The sequence below is a fragment of the Quercus suber genome, unplaced genomic scaffold (genome assembly GCF_002906115.3).
Source record: "Quercus suber isolate HL8 unplaced genomic scaffold, Cork oak 2.0 scaffold_58, whole genome shotgun sequence".
NCBI lineage: Eukaryota > Viridiplantae > Streptophyta > Magnoliopsida > Fagales > Fagaceae > Quercus > Quercus suber.
Genome location: NW_027069523.1, coordinates 851938 through 872093, shown reverse-complemented (window position 1 = coordinate 872093; position 20156 = coordinate 851938). Strand labels below are relative to the sequence as shown.

General features: G+C 33.8%; 2 protein-coding genes across 2 annotated transcripts; one reads left to right on the top strand and one right to left on the bottom strand.

The window, feature by feature from the left end:
• The first annotated feature begins 791 nt into the window (after nucleotides 1-791).
• LOC112027623 (endoribonuclease Dicer homolog 3) lies at nucleotides 792-7833 on the top strand. The gene is made up of 9 exons (XM_065772426.1): nucleotides 792-870; nucleotides 3193-3410; nucleotides 3509-3718; nucleotides 4570-5046; nucleotides 5407-5679; nucleotides 6009-6332; nucleotides 6993-7245; nucleotides 7529-7640; nucleotides 7779-7833. The coding sequence occupies exons 1-9, from the start codon at nucleotides 792-794 to the stop codon at nucleotides 7831-7833; spliced, it is 2001 nt and encodes a 666-aa protein (XP_065628498.1).
• A 137-nt stretch (nucleotides 7834-7970) lies between these two features.
• Nucleotides 7971-19074, bottom strand: LOC112009755 (endoribonuclease Dicer homolog 3a). The gene is made up of 18 exons (XM_065772425.1): nucleotides 18938-19074; nucleotides 18628-18808; nucleotides 18270-18383; nucleotides 17219-17353; nucleotides 16602-16671; nucleotides 15401-15465; nucleotides 15175-15306; nucleotides 14858-15010; nucleotides 14276-14405; nucleotides 11051-11156; nucleotides 10780-10972; nucleotides 10528-10688; nucleotides 10179-10397; nucleotides 9794-10059; nucleotides 9023-9294; nucleotides 8308-8873; nucleotides 8118-8211; nucleotides 7971-7976 (listed from the first exon to the last, which is right to left on the bottom strand). Exons 1-18 carry the CDS (start codon nucleotides 19036-19038, stop codon nucleotides 7971-7973), a joined length of 2964 nt encoding a protein of 987 aa, XP_065628497.1. The 5' UTR covers nucleotides 19039-19074.
• Between the last annotated feature and the right edge of the window lie 1082 nt (nucleotides 19075-20156).

Here is a 20156-nt window from a genome sequence, read left to right as displayed (position 1 = left end):
TAATGGAATAAATATTGAGCTTAAAGCCTCTTTTTTTCCCCTCTTTATCGACATTTGAATTGTAGCCTGCAAATTAGACCTAAAAAGGTATTTGTGCCTAGGAAACCAAACGCTAATAATGTTGAATGATTGGAAATGCGGATTTAAGAAATTAAAGGTGGGCGAAATTTTCCAACATGGCACTAGAATTGGACACAATCAAAAGAAACCTGCAAAATCAAGCAGAGTGGCATTGGAGAAATTTTGTACAACATAACTTTGATTCTAAATGGAGTGTACCTTACCATCAATGGTAAACCTAAAGGGATATTTTGCTCTATGCATAGCACTAGCAGCACGAGGAATTGATTTATCCATATAGAGCCCTATGACATAACTTTGATTCTAAATGGAGTGTACCTTATCATCAATGGTAAACCTAAAGGGATATTTTGCTCCATGCATTGCACTAGCAGCACGAGGAATTGATTCATCTATATAGAGCCCTATGGCCAAGCAATTATTTAACATACATGACTTTTTTTTTTTTTTTTTTTGAGAGAGTTTCAACCTATGGCGTCCGCTCTTGATGATAGCTCTTTATCAACAGACCAAGACAGCAATCAATTTTTGGTGTAGGTGGGGATTGAACTCCAAATCTCTTATACAACTATCAGAAACTTTTCCAATTGAGCTAACTAGAAACCTACGTAATGTGGTAAAGTCATGTGATGTCATTCACCTATATTTCTGAGTGAAGCAGTTACGAGTGAGCAATCACAAGTTTTTCCAATCTTGCAAGCTCATTAAGCATGACAAGTGCTGCAGAGTCAAATGAGCTCTTCTTATCAGCTCTCGGATCTCCTGTGCACATGATAATCCCAGAGTTTGGTATGTGGATGCTAATTTTGGAAACAAAAATATTAAAACCTGTTCTTCTTTCAGGGCCTTCACCAATTTCAATTGGAGTTCTGTAGGAAGGAAAGGAGATAATAGTTAGGCCAAAACCAAAAGAATCAACGATACTAGAGTAATATCAGCTCATGATAAAGTTATAATAGCTATAACTATTTATCAATGTTAGTCTTTGATAAATAGTTATAGCTATTATAACTTGACTACTTAAAACTTTTTATTGGATTAATATTTTGAAAATCTCATTATTAGATTACATACTCTCTTTCTTGATAATATACATGCCAACTTTGTTAATTAGATTCTAATTACTATCCAATTTATTCACTCATTTGTATAATTTAAAAGTAAATAAAACTTTGAAATTTAAACATTTTATAGCCAAGAGGGTATTGATATTTGATCAGCTTGACATTTTGCAAATATGGATGGTATAAGGAAGCAATGCAATCTAATCGTGTATTTGTCCTCCCAAAAAAAAAAAAAAAAAAAAAAAAAAAAATTCTTCCAATAGGAAGTTATTTAGTCATGTATTTTGAGAGAATGTAATGTGGTAAAGTTTTTTTTTTTTTTTTTTTTTTGAGAGAGAGTTTCAACCTACGACGTCCGCTTTTGATAGGATTTGAGAGAATGTAATGTGGTAAAGTTTTTTTTTTTAAGAGAGAGTTTCAACTTATGGTGTCCGCTTTTGATAACTCTTTATCATCAAATTAAGACACTAATCAGTTTTTGGTATAAGTGGGGATTGAACCCTAGATCTTTTATATAATTATCAGAAACTTTTCCAGTTGAGCTAACTGGAACCCACGAAATGTGGTAAAGTCATGTGATGTCATTCACCTATATTTCTGAGTGAAGCAGTTAGGAGTTAGCAATCACAAGTTTTTCCAATCGTGCAAGCTCATTAAGCATGACAAGTGCCGCAGAGTCAAATGAGCTCTTCTTATCAGCTCTCGGATCTCCTATGCACATGATAATCCCAGAGTTTGGTATGTGGATGCTAATTTTGGAAACAAAAATATTAAAACCTGTTCTTCTTTCAGGGCCTTCACCAATTTCAATTGGAGTTCTGTAGGAAGGAAAGGAGATAATAGTTAGGCCAAAACCAAAAGAATCAACGATACTAGAGTAATATCAGCTCATGATAAAGTTATAATAGCTATAACTATTTATCAATGTTAGTCTTTGATAAATAGTTATAGCTATTATAACTTGACTACTTAAAACTTTTTATTGGATTAATATTTTGAAAATCTTTTTATTAGATTACATACTCTCTTTCTTGATAATATACATGCCAACTTTGTTAATTAGATTCTATTTACTATCCAATTTATTCACTCATTTGTATAATTTAAAAGTAAATAAAACTTTGAAATTTAAACATTTTATAGCTAAGAAGGGGACAAAATGGGCTTTTGCCCTTTTCGGGCAAATTAAATAGCCTTTTGCCCCCATTCCCAAATTAATTAGGGAAACGCCACTCTTTGGAAACTCGACTTACTCAAAATCGAGTTAAGCTCTATAGTGACGTTTTTAAGGACCTATAGTGACGTTTTTTAACTCGACTTCTATGAAATCGAGTTATAGGTAAAAAAATTGTCAATAACTCGATTTTATTGAAATCGAGTTAAAAAAACGTCACTATAGGCTCTTTAAAATGCCACTATAGAGCTTCAGAATTTTTTTTTCCTAACTCGATTTATCATAAATCGAGTTTTAAAAGAGAGGCATTTCCTTAATTAGTTTGAAAAATGGGGTATAAAGCTATTTAATTTGCTCGAAAAGGGCAAAAGCCCATTTTGTCCGCTAAGAAGCTATTGATATTTTATCAACTTGACATTTTGCAAATATGGATGGTATAAGGAAGCAATGCAATCTAATCGTGTATTTGTCCCACACACACAAAAAAAAAAAAAAAAAAAAAAAAAAAAATTCCAATAGGAAGTTATTAAGTCATGTAGCATGGGGGGGGGGTGGTGTTGAGTATTCAGATGTTGACAAAGGTAAACTATTAATAGAATCAAAATCTGGCTGATGCATCCTTTGTAAGAGTAAAAAAGGGGACTTAGTCTTAGGCACCACTAAACCAGAATAGTTCACAAGGCTAATGCTCACACATGAAGAAGGTGCCGATTAGTTTATATTCTCGGCATCTAACTGTAATAGAAAATTATGTTGTGTAATGATTACACAACTTTGTTTACACTATCTTTTTTTTATTTTCTTTTTTTAAAATAAAAATCTGATTTTACACTATAGTCACACTTCATCTAATATTTTCTTTTCACTGCACAGGTACTTCTTCTTGTGATGGCCTAGTTAATGAAAAGACACAAATTCATGTTTTTGTGCCACCTGAGATTTTAGTCTACATCAATGTTTCGGTGGACGTTTTAAGATCATTTTACCTGCTACCAGCGTTGATGCACCGTCTGGAATCTCTGATGTTAGCCAGCCAGCTTAGAGGAGAGATCAGTTGTCCCTCTAGTGACTTTCAAATTTCAACCTCATTGGTTTGTCCTATTGTTGGATTGATAAATTGACTTGACTCATCTAATTTCTAATGAATCATTCAGTGTTATGATGATCTAATTAACATTCTTGTGATTAGATTCTGGAAGCACTGACAACACTAAGATGTTGTGAAAGTTTTTCAATGGAGCGTCTGGAATTGCTTGGGGATTCGGTTCTAAAGTATGCTGTGAGTTGCCACCTATTTCTTAAATATCCAGAAAAACATGAAGGACAATTAACTGCTCGCCGCTCATGGGCTATTTGCAATTCAAACCTACATAAATTAGGAACAGATCACAAATTACAGGTACCTGGCAATATACTTATCTTTTGCTTAGATTCCTTTAATTAATCAGCTATTGCTTTGTCCAACTATATAAAATAAAATATATGTTCACTCTGAGGTGCAACCTATAATCTAAAACTGCCTCTCCTTTCTTCAGTCAAAACTATATGCACTCTATCAATTTATATTTAATTGTATACTGTTAGTTTTTCCAATGATATTGAGACATGCTCTAAACACACATGCACACACATATATAAGTGATATCATTGGGTGCATGGTGGTACAGTACCTTTCCTGTTCAAAAACCTTTTGAAATGGCATTTTTATTTTTTCTGCTAATCAGCATCATGTTTGTATTTGAATTTCTTGCTTTGGGTAAATGATATTGTTGTTTTGTAAACATGTTTGGAATTTTGGAATGTCTAACATGTATATATTACCAGTGTACATATTCTTTTAGTATCCTCCATTTCCAAAATATTATGTTCATATCCTACTTTGCACCCTTCTTTCACTATATATTGGATTCTACATAGGACTCCATTAGAATAATGGTTAAATGATTAAATCACAATTTCCTAACAGCTTAAACTTTAGAGATAAGTAGTCATTTATCATAGTATCAGAGCAGGTGATTTCGAGTTCAAAGCATGTCTCCATTCTTCTTACTCCCACTTTAAGTAAAAAATCCGATGTGCACGTGAAAGGGAGTTGTAATTTATCAGGCTCAATGGTTTTCTGATTTCAAAATACCTAGTTGTCTCACACAAACATCCTTTTATCCTCCGTATAAATTCACTTTAGACTGTTTACTTATATTCAACATAATTTCCTGAGCAATTGAAATGAGGTTATTTCTTATTTGTTAGGGTTACATACGAGATAGTGCATTTGATCCACGTCGTTGGGTTGCTCCAGGACACCGTTCTATACATCCTGTTCCTTGTGAATGTGGTGTGGATGCCTTAGAAGTGCCCTTGGATGCCCAATTCCAAACTGTAGACATGAAAGTTAAAGTTGGAGTTTGCTGTGATAGAGGTCACAGATGGCTGGCTTCAAAAACAATAGCTGATTGTGTTGAGGCACTCATTGGAGCATACTATGTTGGTGGTGGATTGGTTGCTGCACTTCACGTGATTAAGTGGCTTGGAATTGATGCTGAACTTGAGCCTACATCAGTACTTGAAGCCATTACAAGAGCATCTCTACATTCTTACATCCCAAAAACTAATGAGATTGAAACTCTAGAGTCAAAGCTTGGGTATATATTTTCCACCAAAGGTCTGTTACAGGAGGCCATAACACATGCATCTGAGCAAGAAGCAGGAGTTGGCTACTGTTACCAGGTAGCAATGAAGTCTCTGCAAGACTTTGTATTTGATTGAATTTGCTCCCTTTCTGTCTCTTTTAATCTAGAGCAAGCAAAAGGACATCTAATAGGTTTAAAACAACTCTATAGATGTCTGATGCACTAATGTTTTAGAGAGTTTTAGCTGATAATATGTATACCTCTGTCAAAATATCTCTGTTAGGGTATATATACACACATTCAACTGTACTTTAGAATGTGAAAGCTTGCATGCTCTCTCTCACTCTCTCTCTGTGGGATATGTAAAAGTGAAAACAAGATGATGTAGATGCAGGATTTTCTGTCTCTATGAAATGCCATAAGAAATATCTTTTATAACATCATGAATTTTTTACAGAGGCTGGAATTTCTTGGGGACTCAGTATTGGATCTGCTAATTACCTGGCATCTCTATCAAAGCCACACAGATATTGATCCAGGCAAGTTGACCGACTTGCGTGGAGCTGCAGTTAGCAATGAAAACTTTGCTCAAGCCGCAGTCAGAAGAAACATTCAACCAAACCTTCGACATTGCTCTGGGTTACTTCTTAGTCAAATAGCAGATTATGTGAGGTCATTAACTGAATCTACTGAAACCACTAGGACACTCGAAGAACCAAAATGTCCGAAGGTAAGTTCTTATACTGCCTATTTTTGCTTTCTTTTTAATGAACTGCACTACTTGTCTAAAAAGTATAAAAATTTAACACATTCCATATGTATCATATACTTAAAAATTTATTTCTTTCAAATTGTAGTTGTTAGAGATAGTATGTGTGAGCTTGATATTCAGTGTCGGCCCAATATTTGACAGCTAAAGCTTTTGGGACCAATGGTTTACCACCAGTAGTTGCATAGGCTATTTAGCTGTTATACTTCTTCATGGACTGCCGCTTTGTGGTTATGCATCTTTATTTTTGCTATTAAGAGTTTAAAGTGACCATTCTTATTCTGCTACAGGCTCTTGGAGATATGGTGGAAAGTATTGCAGGGGCTATGCTTATTGATACCAAGCTTCATCTTGACGATGTGTGGAGAATATTTAAGCCATTATTATCTCCAATTGTGACCCCAGATAATCTAGTACTGCATCCCTTGCGTAAACTGAACGAATTATGTGACTCTCTTGGGTACTTTAAAAAGGAAATATTTAACGAGGGAGAAATTGTGCATGTTGAGATTAGGTTACAACTTGAAGATGAGCTATTAATCGGGGAGGGATATCATAGGAACCGAAAAGCTGCAAGAGGACAAGCAGCTAAGAGTGTATTGAAGAAACTTGAGGTTTGTTGGTGCTCTATGCCTGGATGCTAGTATTTGAATACCTGCTTTTATACATATATGTCTGTGTGTGAGTGTGTATTCTTTTTCCAAAAATGTATTGACTTTTTAGCACACTTGATCTTTTGTTAGATCAATTTCCAAGCTATTTTAAAAGGAACTTCCAGACCCTGTGCAAAGAATGAAATACTTAATTTTCCCCCCTTTTATCAAGAATATCCATTAAGTAGTTAAAAAAGGACATGTCAATTAAAGAGGTAGTGGAGAGTACAACTTTGGATAGATTAGAATGGCAAAAAAGAATACACGTGGATAACCCTAATTAGTTTGTTGAGAATAATACATAACTGACCCTAAAATTTTAGGATTAATGCTTGGTTGTTATTGTTGTTGTTATCAAGAGTATTGTGATATTCAATTTAGAATTTAAGGGTTTATATTATATAATGTGAAACCTTCGTAGATAAAATTTCTGTTCTAAATGCAGAGTCCAGACCTCCAAACAAATAACTTTAATTTATAGATAAGTGTTTGCCAGACGCTTTGGTGAAAAAGAGTAAATGTCACATATCTCAGATTGCTGACCATATGCTGCATGTATCAGATTAACGTCTAATTTGTCATCACTGACATTTACTAAAGCTGTAATACTTTATGCAACAGAACAAAGGAATTTTTGACTCCCAGTGTGATTTCAAGAGGAGAACGGGTTGTCCTGGTCATACTAATAATTCATCATCCCAAGACATCGATATTAATAGCTGCAGAAAAATATCCCATGAAGGTTCTTCAGAGTCAATAATCCAAATAAAGCAAGAAACAGCTGAAACCCAATTGCCTGCAGAGTCAACTACAGATGCTTCTCTAGGCCATGACTGTTCCAAGAAAACCTGCAGTCCCAATATTGCCACCCCAGGTCTGCGCCATTTTTTTTTTTCTTTTTCTCATTTTGATACTTAAAAGTCAGTGATCCACAAGATCACAGAAGATAGTGATCTAAAAGGACCATTTGTGAGATTAGAGTATATTTATACTTTATTTCTTCACTAGAATATTAGCTAAAGCCATGATCCTTGCAGTTATCTCTCTCTTTAATTCTTAAAATAAGACCAGGTGGTCTTCCTGCCTTATTCCGGCTTACCCTTCAAAAAATGTGGAAAAAAATTTCAGGCTAATTTTGTAATGGGTTCTTTTTGCAGTTATTGAGTCAATCAACCTCAAAAGAGGAGGACCCAGAACCACTCTTTTTGACATATGCAAACGACTGCAATGGCCAATGCCTATATTCACACCAACAGAACACAAATCAAGGTTAGCTTCATATATGCATATTATGATTATGTTCAAGTTATACTTACGAGGTGCAACTGTTTTCACCCTTCCAGAAAAAAAAAAAAAAAAAAAAAAATTCTGAGAGAACTGGGCTTTTTTTGTTGCAAGAAAAAAAAGGCCAGAGAGCTGTGGCTATGAAGAGTCAGCAACAGGGCTGCGATATGGATGTTGATAATATGAGATTAGGTCACGACTGTGGTGGAGAATGTGTGTGAAATATTTTCATTCAGATTCAAAAGTTTCAAGAGTGACATAAGGTAAGGCCTTTCTAGTATGGCCAAGTTATGCTCACAAATCGTAACCATAATCTCAAAACTGAGAAATATTACAAGGAGAACTAGTGCAAAAGTTTCATGAAAAGATTATAGACCTCATTGAAACTAAAGATAATGTGTAGATTGCAAAATATACAAGAAAAATGATTACAACAGATTTCAAGAATGCAAATAAACAAACCTCACCATTAAAATTCTTGAGAAGGTTGTGTGGGTTATGACTTTGCTTCAACCGTAACAAAGGCTGTTCTGGGTACATAAGCGCAATTCCATACCTGATCAGGGTTCATATTATATGCAAACATAAAATATCCAGGGAAATGCATAGGCCAATAAATGCAAAACAAAAGACCGGATGATAAATCACCTACTTCTTGTGGAAGTAGTCGATAAAAGTATTATAGTCTGATAAAACCCCATTAGGCATCTGTTCAAAATAAGTCTCAGCAGATGTATCACCCACAAAATGACTATTAGCCGATGAATTACTCACAACTTCAATGATGGAGTAGATTCTTCCGGTGTGAATAGCCAACACTACCATATCTTTAAGATCGTTTACATTGACTGAACAATTAGCAAAGTTGATTATGTTGGCATCCTTGCATTTTGTTTGAGATAAATTAATCCTACATGGTGATGAATTTTCTCTATTACCATTACAATGCTGAGAACCCAGAAAGGAGTTTTTCTTCAAAAATTCTACTACAGAAGCAGCAGAATTGATTCCCGTCCAATTGATTCTCAAATTTTCATGAATTGAAGTGTTCAATGTCTCGAGTGGCAGAAGCAAATACATGCACGATGGGCTCCACAGTAGAGTTGTTTCGTGCTGAAGTAGAAATTCTCTCTTTGTTCCAGCTGATTCAGATCCAACAAACAATCTCCCATACAAACCATTAAAGAAAAATTCCTGAAAGCACTTTGCTTTCATCATCTGGTGAAAAAAAAACAGACAACAAATGCATTCACACAAGCATCATATGTAGCAATTTAACCCCCTCTCCTTCCCTCTCTCCCTCCCCCCTCCCCCCAAACAAAAAAAAAAAAAGACCGCAAATGCATTCACACAAGCTTTATTTGTACCTGTTCTGCATCCAAATGCACTTGCCCACAAGAAGACACACTAGACTTAACCATCCTTGAGACCAAGTAAAGATCCAATTTCACATTTCCCACATCATCATCAAGCCTTGAATTGATTAGAAGAACAAATCCAGAATAAATCTCATCAATAATAGTAGAGGAGAAGTCAAATTTATAAGCCTGAAATATTGTGCCATCAAGTTTTTCGTCCCAAGTTCCTGATAATGCACGGATGCTAGTTAATCCATGCAATTCCTTCCTTTTAGTTGTTCCTTCAAACACCACATAGGAAAAAGGAAAAAAAAAGGAAATACAAAATGCCTCAGCACTTACAGATGAAAAAAATATTAGGATGTGAACAGACAAACAAAAAATCCACATTTTATATATATGAAATAACTTAAGTATCAAGCACCATGCAATGCTAACTTCAGCAGTTAATTAAAAGTAGACAGAAAGAAACATAATCAATAGTCTCCTCTAATGAAGGACATCGTAATGTTACTAAAGCACATAATATGTAATGCATGAGCAGAAACTTTTATAAATGATCATCCTTTATCAGTTTTCTGGACAAGTATATCATAGGATTGCAAGCAATAGCATTTTCCATGGATATTTTCATTATTGCTATAGATATTCTGCTCTTCTGAACTGTGTTAGATTAAAATTCAAGATATTTGCTACTATAAATATTAATTAGGGATTGAAAACTATATGCTTGTAATGCAAATCATACCAAACAAATAGTATGTTCATAAAAATGCATACCGGCACCCGAAGCTGATTCCTTGCAATTTATATTGAGATCATTTACTGAAGGCTCTTCTATGGAAGGTTGAAGGTGATCATTCAAAGCACCCATTTGATGCAGATTCTTGCATGCTTCCAAGCATACGAGTTGCTTGGATATTTGAGAATTACTGCCCAAGGGACCAACTATAGTTTGAAAGGCCGCATTAGGAGGTAAAATTAATTTACACTCATAAAACCCATTGGAAATTGAGAACTGAAAATTTGGCTTTGGAGTGTAGTACCTATTTATATAGAAACCAATTAATTTGAAAGAAGTCACTAAATGTTTCAGGAAATGGTTAGTAAACACATATTGTATATGACTACTGTTGAATAACTGTCAAGGATCACATAAGCATACCTATCACCAGGGAGCTTTGCACAATATCGATGTATGAGACTGACACTAGAATCTGAACTAACTGATGCTCCAGTTGCATTGACAAAATATGCATTTGTTTCCCCAATTCTACAAGGTTTCAAACTGCATGAATCAGGGTCTCTATTTAATGCTGTGTTTTTCATCGAATACTCGCTTTTTATGATGTCAAATAGTTGATTCCTTTGTTTCATGTTTCCCCTGTAAACCAATGTAAAATTAAACTATATAGTATACAGTAGAAAACACAGACATACATTAAGAATGCTGAAGACGAAATCTTCAACATTTACAAGAAATACACACACAAACAAGAAAGAGAAGGCTTCACCTCTCAAGCATCATAACAAATAAAGAATCATTTTGTCGAGCTCGTCCACGAGACTGAACATAACTCCGGACAGTTTTGGGCATATCAAAACGTATCACACAGGAGCAGTCTGGTACATGAATCCCCTCCTCAACTACATCAGTAGTTAATAATAGATTGACCTATATAGAAGGGTTACTCATTGATTATTTAGGGTTACAAATACCAAAGCTCTCCAATAAGCTGGTTTCCATGATGTAAAAAGTCAGATACCTTTCCAGAGCGAAATGATTCCAAAATTTCCTTTTGCATTTTTGGTGCCAGTGAATCATTTGCTGTATTACTTCCAGTTAAATATGAAACAGTGAAACGAGACAAACAGGTAACTTTCTTCACAAATCTTTCAATAACTTTAGCTGTAACAATTCTATCAACAAAGATAAGGCATGATACATGGCTAGCTCCTCTGCAACAACCAAACATAGAGGTAAATTGACTTTGTAATGTTTTGAATACTACTAGAGTGGTAAAGTTGTTCTATTACCCAAATGATAGGAAAATTTGAAGCAGTTCATGCAATTTTGGAGATATGTAGCCAAAATGAACTGCCTTTGTATGGTCAAGTCCAACATCCAAAAAATTTTCATCGCCTGATAAGTCAAAAAAGAAATAACATTTGTAATTAACACTTCAAGCAAAACTAAATCAAATGGCTATAGATAGTGCATCAGTCAAATAACATCACATAGCAGCATTGATGCTCACCAGCATAACACTATCAGGTAAGAACAAAACTAACAATAGATAAATTCCAAAAAATAAAAGCATTATCAATAAAAACATCTGTTCTTACATTAAAAAAATAAAAGGCCTGAGCAGGTGATTTTGTAGCAATTTAACATTAGTGCAGATGATGCTTCTCCGATTCCTCAATGACAGTGACAATGAATACACATACTTAAAATTTTATAAGTGCATACTCTTCAGAGCACACAATGTCAACAAGAAAAAAAATGTTTTATTATGAAAATATGCATTTACCAATGTAATGATAGCTATCATCGAAATGCTTTAACATGGCGGGCAGAGCTCTATGTGACACTGTAATTGATAATGCAGATGCCACATCAATGAAAGTAGTAAGATTGTGTATGTTAAGAAGTAATAAGTAAGCAGAAAATACGACACTCTGAGATCAAGGCTCATCCCCATGCTGGTCATACATATATCTAAACATATGGTGTGTATGTACGTGCCTATGTATTGCTCTCACTAGATTTAGAATTTTAGAGCACAAACTATTGAAATCCTTGGCCAAATTCATACAGGACAAACTAAAACGATGCACAATAAACTAGAAGAACAGAAAAATAAAGATAAGGGGACCTAGGAAAGTAGAGCTAATGTGTTACGATCCAAGTGTCACATATGTTTTAAGTGCAAGCTTAACCATGTGTTTACGAGCTCTTGGACACTCTCCCATTTCAAACCGGTTTTCAAGGGTGAGTTCTACCCATAGATTTGTATCATAATGCCACAATCATGAGTAAGGTCAATGACATAGGCATTTGGGCCAACCCATTTCAATATCTAGAACAGACCAGCACTACAAGCTTGCAATTTCTTAAACACTCCCAAAGGTTGGTCCAATACGAATCATACGTATCCTACTTGAAACTCCAAAGGTAAACTTCACTTTGGTGTCTATCAAATGCCACAAGGTCTTCCTAAAATAAGTTAGGAGGTGAACATCCCTATCAGACATTGTTGTCTTGGGAAGACCATATATTTTGACAATCTCATCAAAGTAGAGCTCAGATACCAAATTCGATGCAAGACAAACTATAACGATGCCCTATAAAGTAGAAGAATAGAAAAATGAAGATAGGGGACCTAGGAGTTAGCATCTACCTGATTAGAGTTAGCACCAAGCAAGGGAAAACCTCTAAGAGTCAGCACCTATGGTTGGTTGGAGTTGATAACATACTACTGAAAATAATAATAAAAGAAAGTTTATTATCAATCAGACTCTGTCTTAGAAAACTGAACCTAGGGTTTCTTAAAAAGGGTTCCAAAACCTTACTTTTCTTGCAAGAAAGAAATTAAACTCCTAAACTAGCAAGGAAAAGCAAATAACAAGATACTCAAAAGAAATCATAATTATTATATGATTGGGCTTAGTAAGTATTAGGCCCAATTATTAGTAGGCTCCATCCATAAGGGCAAAAGTTGGGCTGTCTTCTTTTTACACTTATGCCCATAGGTCTATATAATTGGAGGTCTAATCTTGTGTTTACACCACAAATGTTGGAATCTATCCACCATCCAGTGCTATCTAAATGATGTGTCCATGAGAGTTTTAGATTCGCATGTTACTGAAATACTAAACAATATGATGGAATAAATGGAAAATCTTCCACTTCAAGATCATGTAGGGAATCTTGAATTTTTTGGTTAAGAATCTTATGGAAACATCTCAAATCACCATTCCACTCTTGTGTATGCACCTTAATTGGGCAAAGAGATGAGGAAGAAGAAATTCGGTTTGCAATTGTGATATTATAAGAATGTTAGGAACAGAACAAAATTACAAGAATGTTAATAACAGATGTGGATAAAAGGATTTTGGGGAATTTGGGCTATTGAAAGGGAAGTCCAGATTTTTAGACCTTAAAACAAAGAATGTATGGTTTGGAAGCACCAGAAGTTTAGTTTCAATAATTAGGAAAACCATTACAAACAAGATTGGAATATGGATTGGAAGAAAAAGAAGTACCAAAACAGGCAAAGAAGTGTGACAGTAGGCTCACTTTTACTAAAACAACAAAATAAAGTTTCTCAACACTGAACTTGCAACCATTTGCAGAAGAAACTAGAAAGATGATTGAAGAATACATAAACATCATCATTACCTAAGTTCAATATCCCACTGTTGAAGAATAATTTATGAATGGAATGATATCCCATTGTGAAGAGAGCAAGGATTCAGTGATATTGTGACAAGACTAGAGGACAGAGGAGGGCTGAAAACTCCAAGTGACTTTGAAGCTGAAAGTAGAAATTTAAAACTTTTGTCCCCCCTTTTTATTGGTGTGCCCAAGTAGAGAAAAATTAGACAAGTTTTAGAACAATGTAAGAGAGGTATTTGTATTGTTAATCACAAAAAATATATATAAAACAAAGCACAGATAAAGATGGTTTGATTCCAATCTGAACTCATCTAATATCTTTTTTGGATTAGAAAGAATATAGACTACTACTATATAATTCATTTATGGTGTTCAGTGGCAGGAACTACCACTAACAATAAGGAAGGTTATCATAAAAACAGCAAAGAAAGTACTTTCTAGGTATTTCTAGGTTAAATAATTATAAATTTCCCATTTTTCCTAATGAAATGGAAATTTTTAAAATGAAAAATTGTTAAATGATTCCTCCAATGTAGAAATGAATTATTGCTAAACATCAAGAAATCAACAATAACTGATGGCTGATAGAGAGAATGAAAATTACTGACAAAGAATGGCAACACCTAAATAAAAATTAATTAAGGAAAAAAGCAAATGAAACAGACAAGACATGTCAACAACCATAATTGCAGAAAAAGGAAACAAAGGCAGCTTGTTGTGGATTATGAAATGCATCATTAATATATATATATATATATATTTATATATCAAGATAAGAACACAACAATAAAGAAAAAAGATCAAATTGTTGGTACTGTAAAAAATGGACTATAATAGAAAGCGATTGTATAATAGCATACCAAGTGGAAAAAGCTCCCCAATTAAGCATTGGACTTCCTCAAGAAAATATTTACACTCTAGGGAAATTTCTCTATAAATCTCAAAATCTTCTTGGGCGGTAGGGGCATTCTCTAGACAGACTTTAACAGCCTACAATGAAAGTAACATTATATAGAAGTATCAAATCAGAGCCAAAAGGAAAGACCACAAGATAATGAAAACCGAAGCAGTGCAAGAAAGCTTTCACCTGTAACCATATTACAGTTATTAAACAGTAAATGCTTTATCTGGGAGAATTAGAATAGACAATTTCTTCAAACAAGGATGGACTAAAGCATGATGGGAGGAAACTAACAAAGTTTGTTTAGTTAGTAAGAAACTATGACCTATAATAATTAGAAATACCAACCAAAAATTCATTCTCATGAATTTTATTCAAGACAACTTGTTTACCAAACTTAATTTTACAGTAATTGATTTGTCTCTGTGTATCTAAACAGTAATTCATAAGGCTGATAATTTTTGTGACTAACACAAGTTGGATTTCTTAAAGTAAATATGAAGGTTTCTATGGAAAGCACATTCTGAGAGTAAAATTATACCTCATAAGCACATATTGGACCTAGATCATCAAGGCAGTACAAAATCTTTGCAAGATCATTGGACAACCTCTTTCGCAACGTCTTGAGTTTTTCATCAATGTCTTTGTAGTGACTATGCTGTGACCCGGGTAACTTTAACAATAAAGCATCAAACTGTTCATGAAATAAATTTGTTTTAGTTCTCTCACTTTAGCACACAAAGTTAAAAGCAGCAAAAAATGATGTGTTTGAGTGTAAACAAGCACGCATGCTTGTGTGTCTGTGTATGTTTTTGTACATATATGCATGCATGTACTTATAACATGATCGTGGAATACCTTAGACCATGAGGCTTCCAACTTTGCTTTCAAATTCAAGCTGGGAAACCATGCTTGGTCATAAAATATACAAGTTTCTTTTGCAGAGGGAACATATACTTCCATCTCTTTTCCGTCATCAGTAGTATATATCTGCAGCAGCATATTATATATATTTATGTGTGAATGGTGGAGATTAGTCCCATGATCAATGTAGAGTGTTACAATCATTAAAATCTTTATGTACCTGGGAATCCAGGATGCTCTCAAGTTCTGACAATTGACACTCACAATCAATGGTGGATGAGACACCTGATGCACAGGGTTGCATATACTTATATTAAAATATGTGATATACCATTAGGCCTGGATAACACAAACTTGGTAATGAATATGCAAAGAACGACCCACAAAAAATAAGGTCAAATTATGTCTCACAAAGCATGACAAGAAGGAGCAAAATTTGTAAACAATATTGAACTTTAGATGGAAAAGAGTTTACTACTAAGAATCATTCTCTTTAGGATCCCAAGATTATTCAGATGATGAGCAAACTATGAGAAGACTTGCTTATCACTGGAAAACTATACACATCAGGTATATCCAGTAGTACATCCAACAATATCCACGGTTTTTTAATCTAATAATTTAAACTGTCAGATGTGTCTATCAACTTATAAATGTACTTACTGATATGAAACCATTATAACATAAACATTGGTTTTGACTTAATGATAATAACCGTATAAAAAGTAATTATGGGTTTTCACCAGAGTTTGGATTAAATTTGCAAGGGGGATTACTGTATATTTCCACTAAAAAAATTGTAGCTTAAAGTTCAATAGATCTAAAACAGAAGCAATGTGCAATCAACTAAAATCCTTAGCAGATTTAATGGACCTTTACATTCTAGAGAGCTAGTTAGAATTTTAGAAAGAGCAGGTTGAGGAGGTTGAACAAGGAGTGTGATTAAGTGAATTTTAGTAATTGTCAATACTATGTAATAGGAAAACAAATGTGGGTGAAGGTCTGTCATAATAAGAGGGCATAGCACTTGATTAGTAACTACTGCTAGAGTATCTTAAGGAATGGCAGAATGAGGATTATTGTTATCAAGCCATATGCTACCAGAGGCATGAACTGGTTATCTCAACAAGTGCCAATCAATCTTCCTCTATATCTGCATCACTGATGAAGGCTAAATACAATGTAGACAGACTAATACTCAACATTTAACAAGAAATTCAGAATTGTTAAGCGCATCTAACAAACTTTTCAACTTCAGATTCAAAGCTTCAAACCTCAACAATTGAAAAATGAGAGAAAAATTGCCAAGAAATATCAATGGAAGCAATAGAAATTAAGGATCTTAAAAACATGTAGAGAGCATCAAACCCAAAAATCGCTTACAATGACATATTGAGCATGCAGAAACAGCAATATCATACCTTTTCTAATTACAGGTGATGCTGTCATTCCAAAAATCTTTGGCTTCTCACTAGATTTGTGATAAAATTCCTTCATCATAACAAGATAGTAATCATTCAGGCGCTAGCTGATCACATACATAAACACTTACATACATACATATAAAGAGGGTTAGGTTCAAGTTCCTCCTCTCAACAACTTTATATTAGATTAATTGTCGATTATTGCACCTTTGGATCACATATTCTTTCTATGCTTATCATGCGTAACAAATATCATAATCAATTAGGTGTCGTTTACTTTCCAATCTATAAAGTCATGCATTTAGTTTATTTTAAAATAATAACCAGCACTTAAATTTGGAACAATTTATAGATGAGATGGTTTTTAATTTCAAATCACTTGATATATAAAGAGGATGACAAGTATGAGAAAAAAAATAAATAAATAAACCCAACAGTAGCTTTAAAGAAATACTTAACCAATAAAAATGTTGAGTGGTGTAACATAAATCAAAACTTACACCATATATAATCTGAACCAAACCCATATGCGCACTTGTGTAAAGAAAATGAAAGTGATGTATGATGAATTACAACAAAGACAATGGAAGAGTTCCTGTAGACAAGTTATCAACCTTCATTATTTTTGTATAAGGATGGTTTCCAGTAGCATGATGGCATTCGTCAAAAATCAGCAAGCGTACTTTTTCTAGACTGACAAATGCCTTTCTCAAGGCATCCAAGAGAATCTGGGGTGTCATAACCAATACCTATATGATAAGAAGAAAAGATATACAACAATTATAAACTTGAGAATACTCAGTTCTATATGGGATTCCAGGAAATGATATTTATACACGAAGAATGATTCAAGAGAGATTTCTTGAAAATAGCATAAGTAAATCGAGAAACATTCATACATTATTGTGAAGTAACATAAGAAAAATGATTTAGAATCTCAACATTTTGAATTTATGTACAAGTGGAGCATGACATGAGTGGTAAATGCTCATAAAACATCTTCAAATAGCTTGTTATTCTAAATTTATCAGCAATTTTTACTGTTTTTATCTAACAGCATCTCATATTGATTTGTTAGTACATAACCAAAAAACTTAGATATGGAAAGGAAAATAACCATGTAGTTTTGAATACAAAATAAGTTCTTCTAAGTTGACACTCTGCTCATTGCTCTTCATGATTTGATCTTTGAGTCAATCAATACAACATCTTCAAGACCTTATCCAGAAGACCAGGATTTCGAACTATTGAAAACTTGCTAGATAACCATATATGGTTTGTTTCTTCTCGGCTACTCATTCAAATGTTGGCTTGATTAGCCAGTGCAAGTTTCCCATTTAAGGTTTTGATTTCGATTTTTTTATTTTTTTTAAATGTTGTTAACAAGGATGCATTGCAGTAAGTTGGCTCTCGAAACCAAAATTATGAAACACCATAAAGCCAAAACTTTTGGATACCAACATCACACACAGAATTGGAGATTCAGTTAGATAACCATAGATTATGTATACATGCACAAATAATTCTTCTTCTTCTTCTTCTTCTTCTTCTTCTTTTGATTAAAAAAAAAAAATTCTTCTTTTGGCAACATATACAATGACACTAGAGTAGAGGGATCATTGACATTATTATCACTATTTTGATGGTGTAAAGAATCAAACTTACGTCATGCTCATTAATTTCCTTTTCCCAGCGCATTAAGTTCCATTCATCTACCCCCTTGTCTCCATAGTACTCTTCCACCTCAAAATCCGTATAATTCTTAATTACACCAAATTGCTGCATCCACAAAACCCGCTTGTTTCAGCATGAAAATGAATCAATTAGCCATAAATTATATTATTTCCTTTTTGCAATAAAGATATATTTTTCATTAATTACTTACTTTATTACTTGAAGGTTCAAAGAAATCAATAGGGATAAAATATTGAGAGAAGGATGAGTGGGGGACAATAATATTTGAAATCAAAGGAAGTGCCAAAAAGGAAATAAAATGAAAGGAGGCGAAACCAAAAGAACTTGCCTGATGGACAAGATGAACAGTGGGAGCCAAGAAAATGATCTTCTTATGGTCAGTGCAAAAGTTGATATCTTGACCACTGTGTTTGATGAGCATGACAGCTATTACAGTCTTCCCAGCACCAGTCTTCAACACTGCTATTGTGTTCCACCTCTTTGCAACTTCAAACACTTCTTCTTGATACCTGTCCACGTGAAAATACACATACACATATGTGCATATGAACATACTAGTAAAATTTACCACCTTTCACCTCATCAAAATATATTTGGATGAAAAAATTAAAAAAATAAAGAAAAAAAATGAAAAAAACCTTCTGGGAAAGAAGTGCCTGGAATTGTGGGAAGTTGGTGATTCTTGAGGAGAATGATCAAGAAGAGCATTGAGAAGACTTGTTTCAGTGTTGGAGGCCATGCCACTGAAACTTCTTTTTTTAAGAGATGTATGAAAATCTTGCATTGTAGAATGCATATTTATGTTGTATAACATATTTAACACACACGGTCAAAAATAGTTAAGTATTCAGCTCTGGACCGCGTGAAAAAAAATTGAGTATCAGAACTATTAATGGTACATGAATTCTTCTGTCTCTCTGAATTCTTCTGTCTCTCATTATTTATTGAATGAATGAATTCATGCAAGGGAGAGCAAAAACACAACAAACGTGATATCAATCATAACAATTAGCAAATACTCATAAAAACGTGAAGGGGATGATGATTAATTAACACAGTATTACTATTATGTACGACGTTAACTTTTATTTGGTTTTGATGGGAAGAGTAAAACGCCAAAAGCATGAAACAACAAATAAAACAAAAAACAAATAGTAGGATTGTTTTGGTAATTTCCTAACTTCTTTTTATTTTTTTAAGTTCTTTGTATAGAGAATTTGAAAGGGTTGAATGTTTTTATACATTTTGGAGAAAGTTACAAAAAATGAAAGCAAAAACAAAGTTAAGACTTTCCTTTTTCTTCTTTATTTGTCGGTTTTCAGACGGGGAAAGACCGTAGTCTGAATTTGAACAAAAGAAAAGAAAGAAATTTATTTTTTGAAGTACAACAGACAAAGCAGCATTGTATTTGTACGTACTACGCAAGTAAGTGTAACAGAGCGCACTTGCTTGCTGTTCTTCACTTCCAACTCACCAGTCACCACACTGGTTTACAGGTTTGGGAAACCTTATAAAAAAAAATATAAAGGCAAAGGGTTGAATTGCAAAAAGACCCACAGGGTTTGGGCTCATTTCAATGAAACAATTTGTACTTATAATTTTGTTTTATTGAACTAAGGCAAAAATGACTCCTCCAACTTTTTTTCCGTCAAGAACAATATTTCAAATACAACAATCTTTACAACCATTGAGTTTGCAAATTTATGATAGTTCTTATTTAGTTCATCACTGATCATATTACTTTATTCTCTACTAATAATAAGTTAGTAACTTATCATCTAGAAAATTTTGAAATATTTGTGAAAAAATTGTTGTACTTCTAGAGCTATTGATCTACCAACTATAATTGATAAAAAA

What these genes read in the sequence shown, in the direction of transcription:
- LOC112027623 (XM_065772426.1), top strand. Translation starts at nt 792, where the DNA reads ATGACAAGTGCTGCAGAGTCAAATGAGCTCTTCTTATCAGCTCTCGGA. An exon ending in AAGAACCAAAATGTCCGAAG is followed by an intron (nt 5,680 to 6,008) that starts GTAAGTTCTTAT and finishes ATTCTGCTACAG; the next exon opens with GCTCTTGGAGATATGGTGGA. An exon ending in GTGTATTGAAGAAACTTGAG is followed by an intron (nt 6,333 to 6,992) that starts GTTTGTTGGTGC and finishes TTTATGCAACAG; the next exon opens with AACAAAGGAATTTTTGACTC.
- LOC112009755 (XM_065772425.1), bottom strand. Translation starts at nt 19,038, where the DNA reads ATGGCCTCCAACACTGAAACAAGTCTTCTCAATGCTCTTCTTGATCAT. An exon ending in AGGAAATTAATGAGCATGAC is followed by an intron (nt 17,354 to 18,269) that starts GTAAGTTTGATT and finishes CTTATCATATAG; the next exon opens with GTATTGGTTATGACACCCCA. An exon ending in ATCACCTGTAATTAGAAAAG is followed by an intron (nt 15,466 to 16,601) that starts GTATGATATTGC and finishes CCTGTGCATCAG; the next exon opens with GTGTCTCATCCACCATTGAT.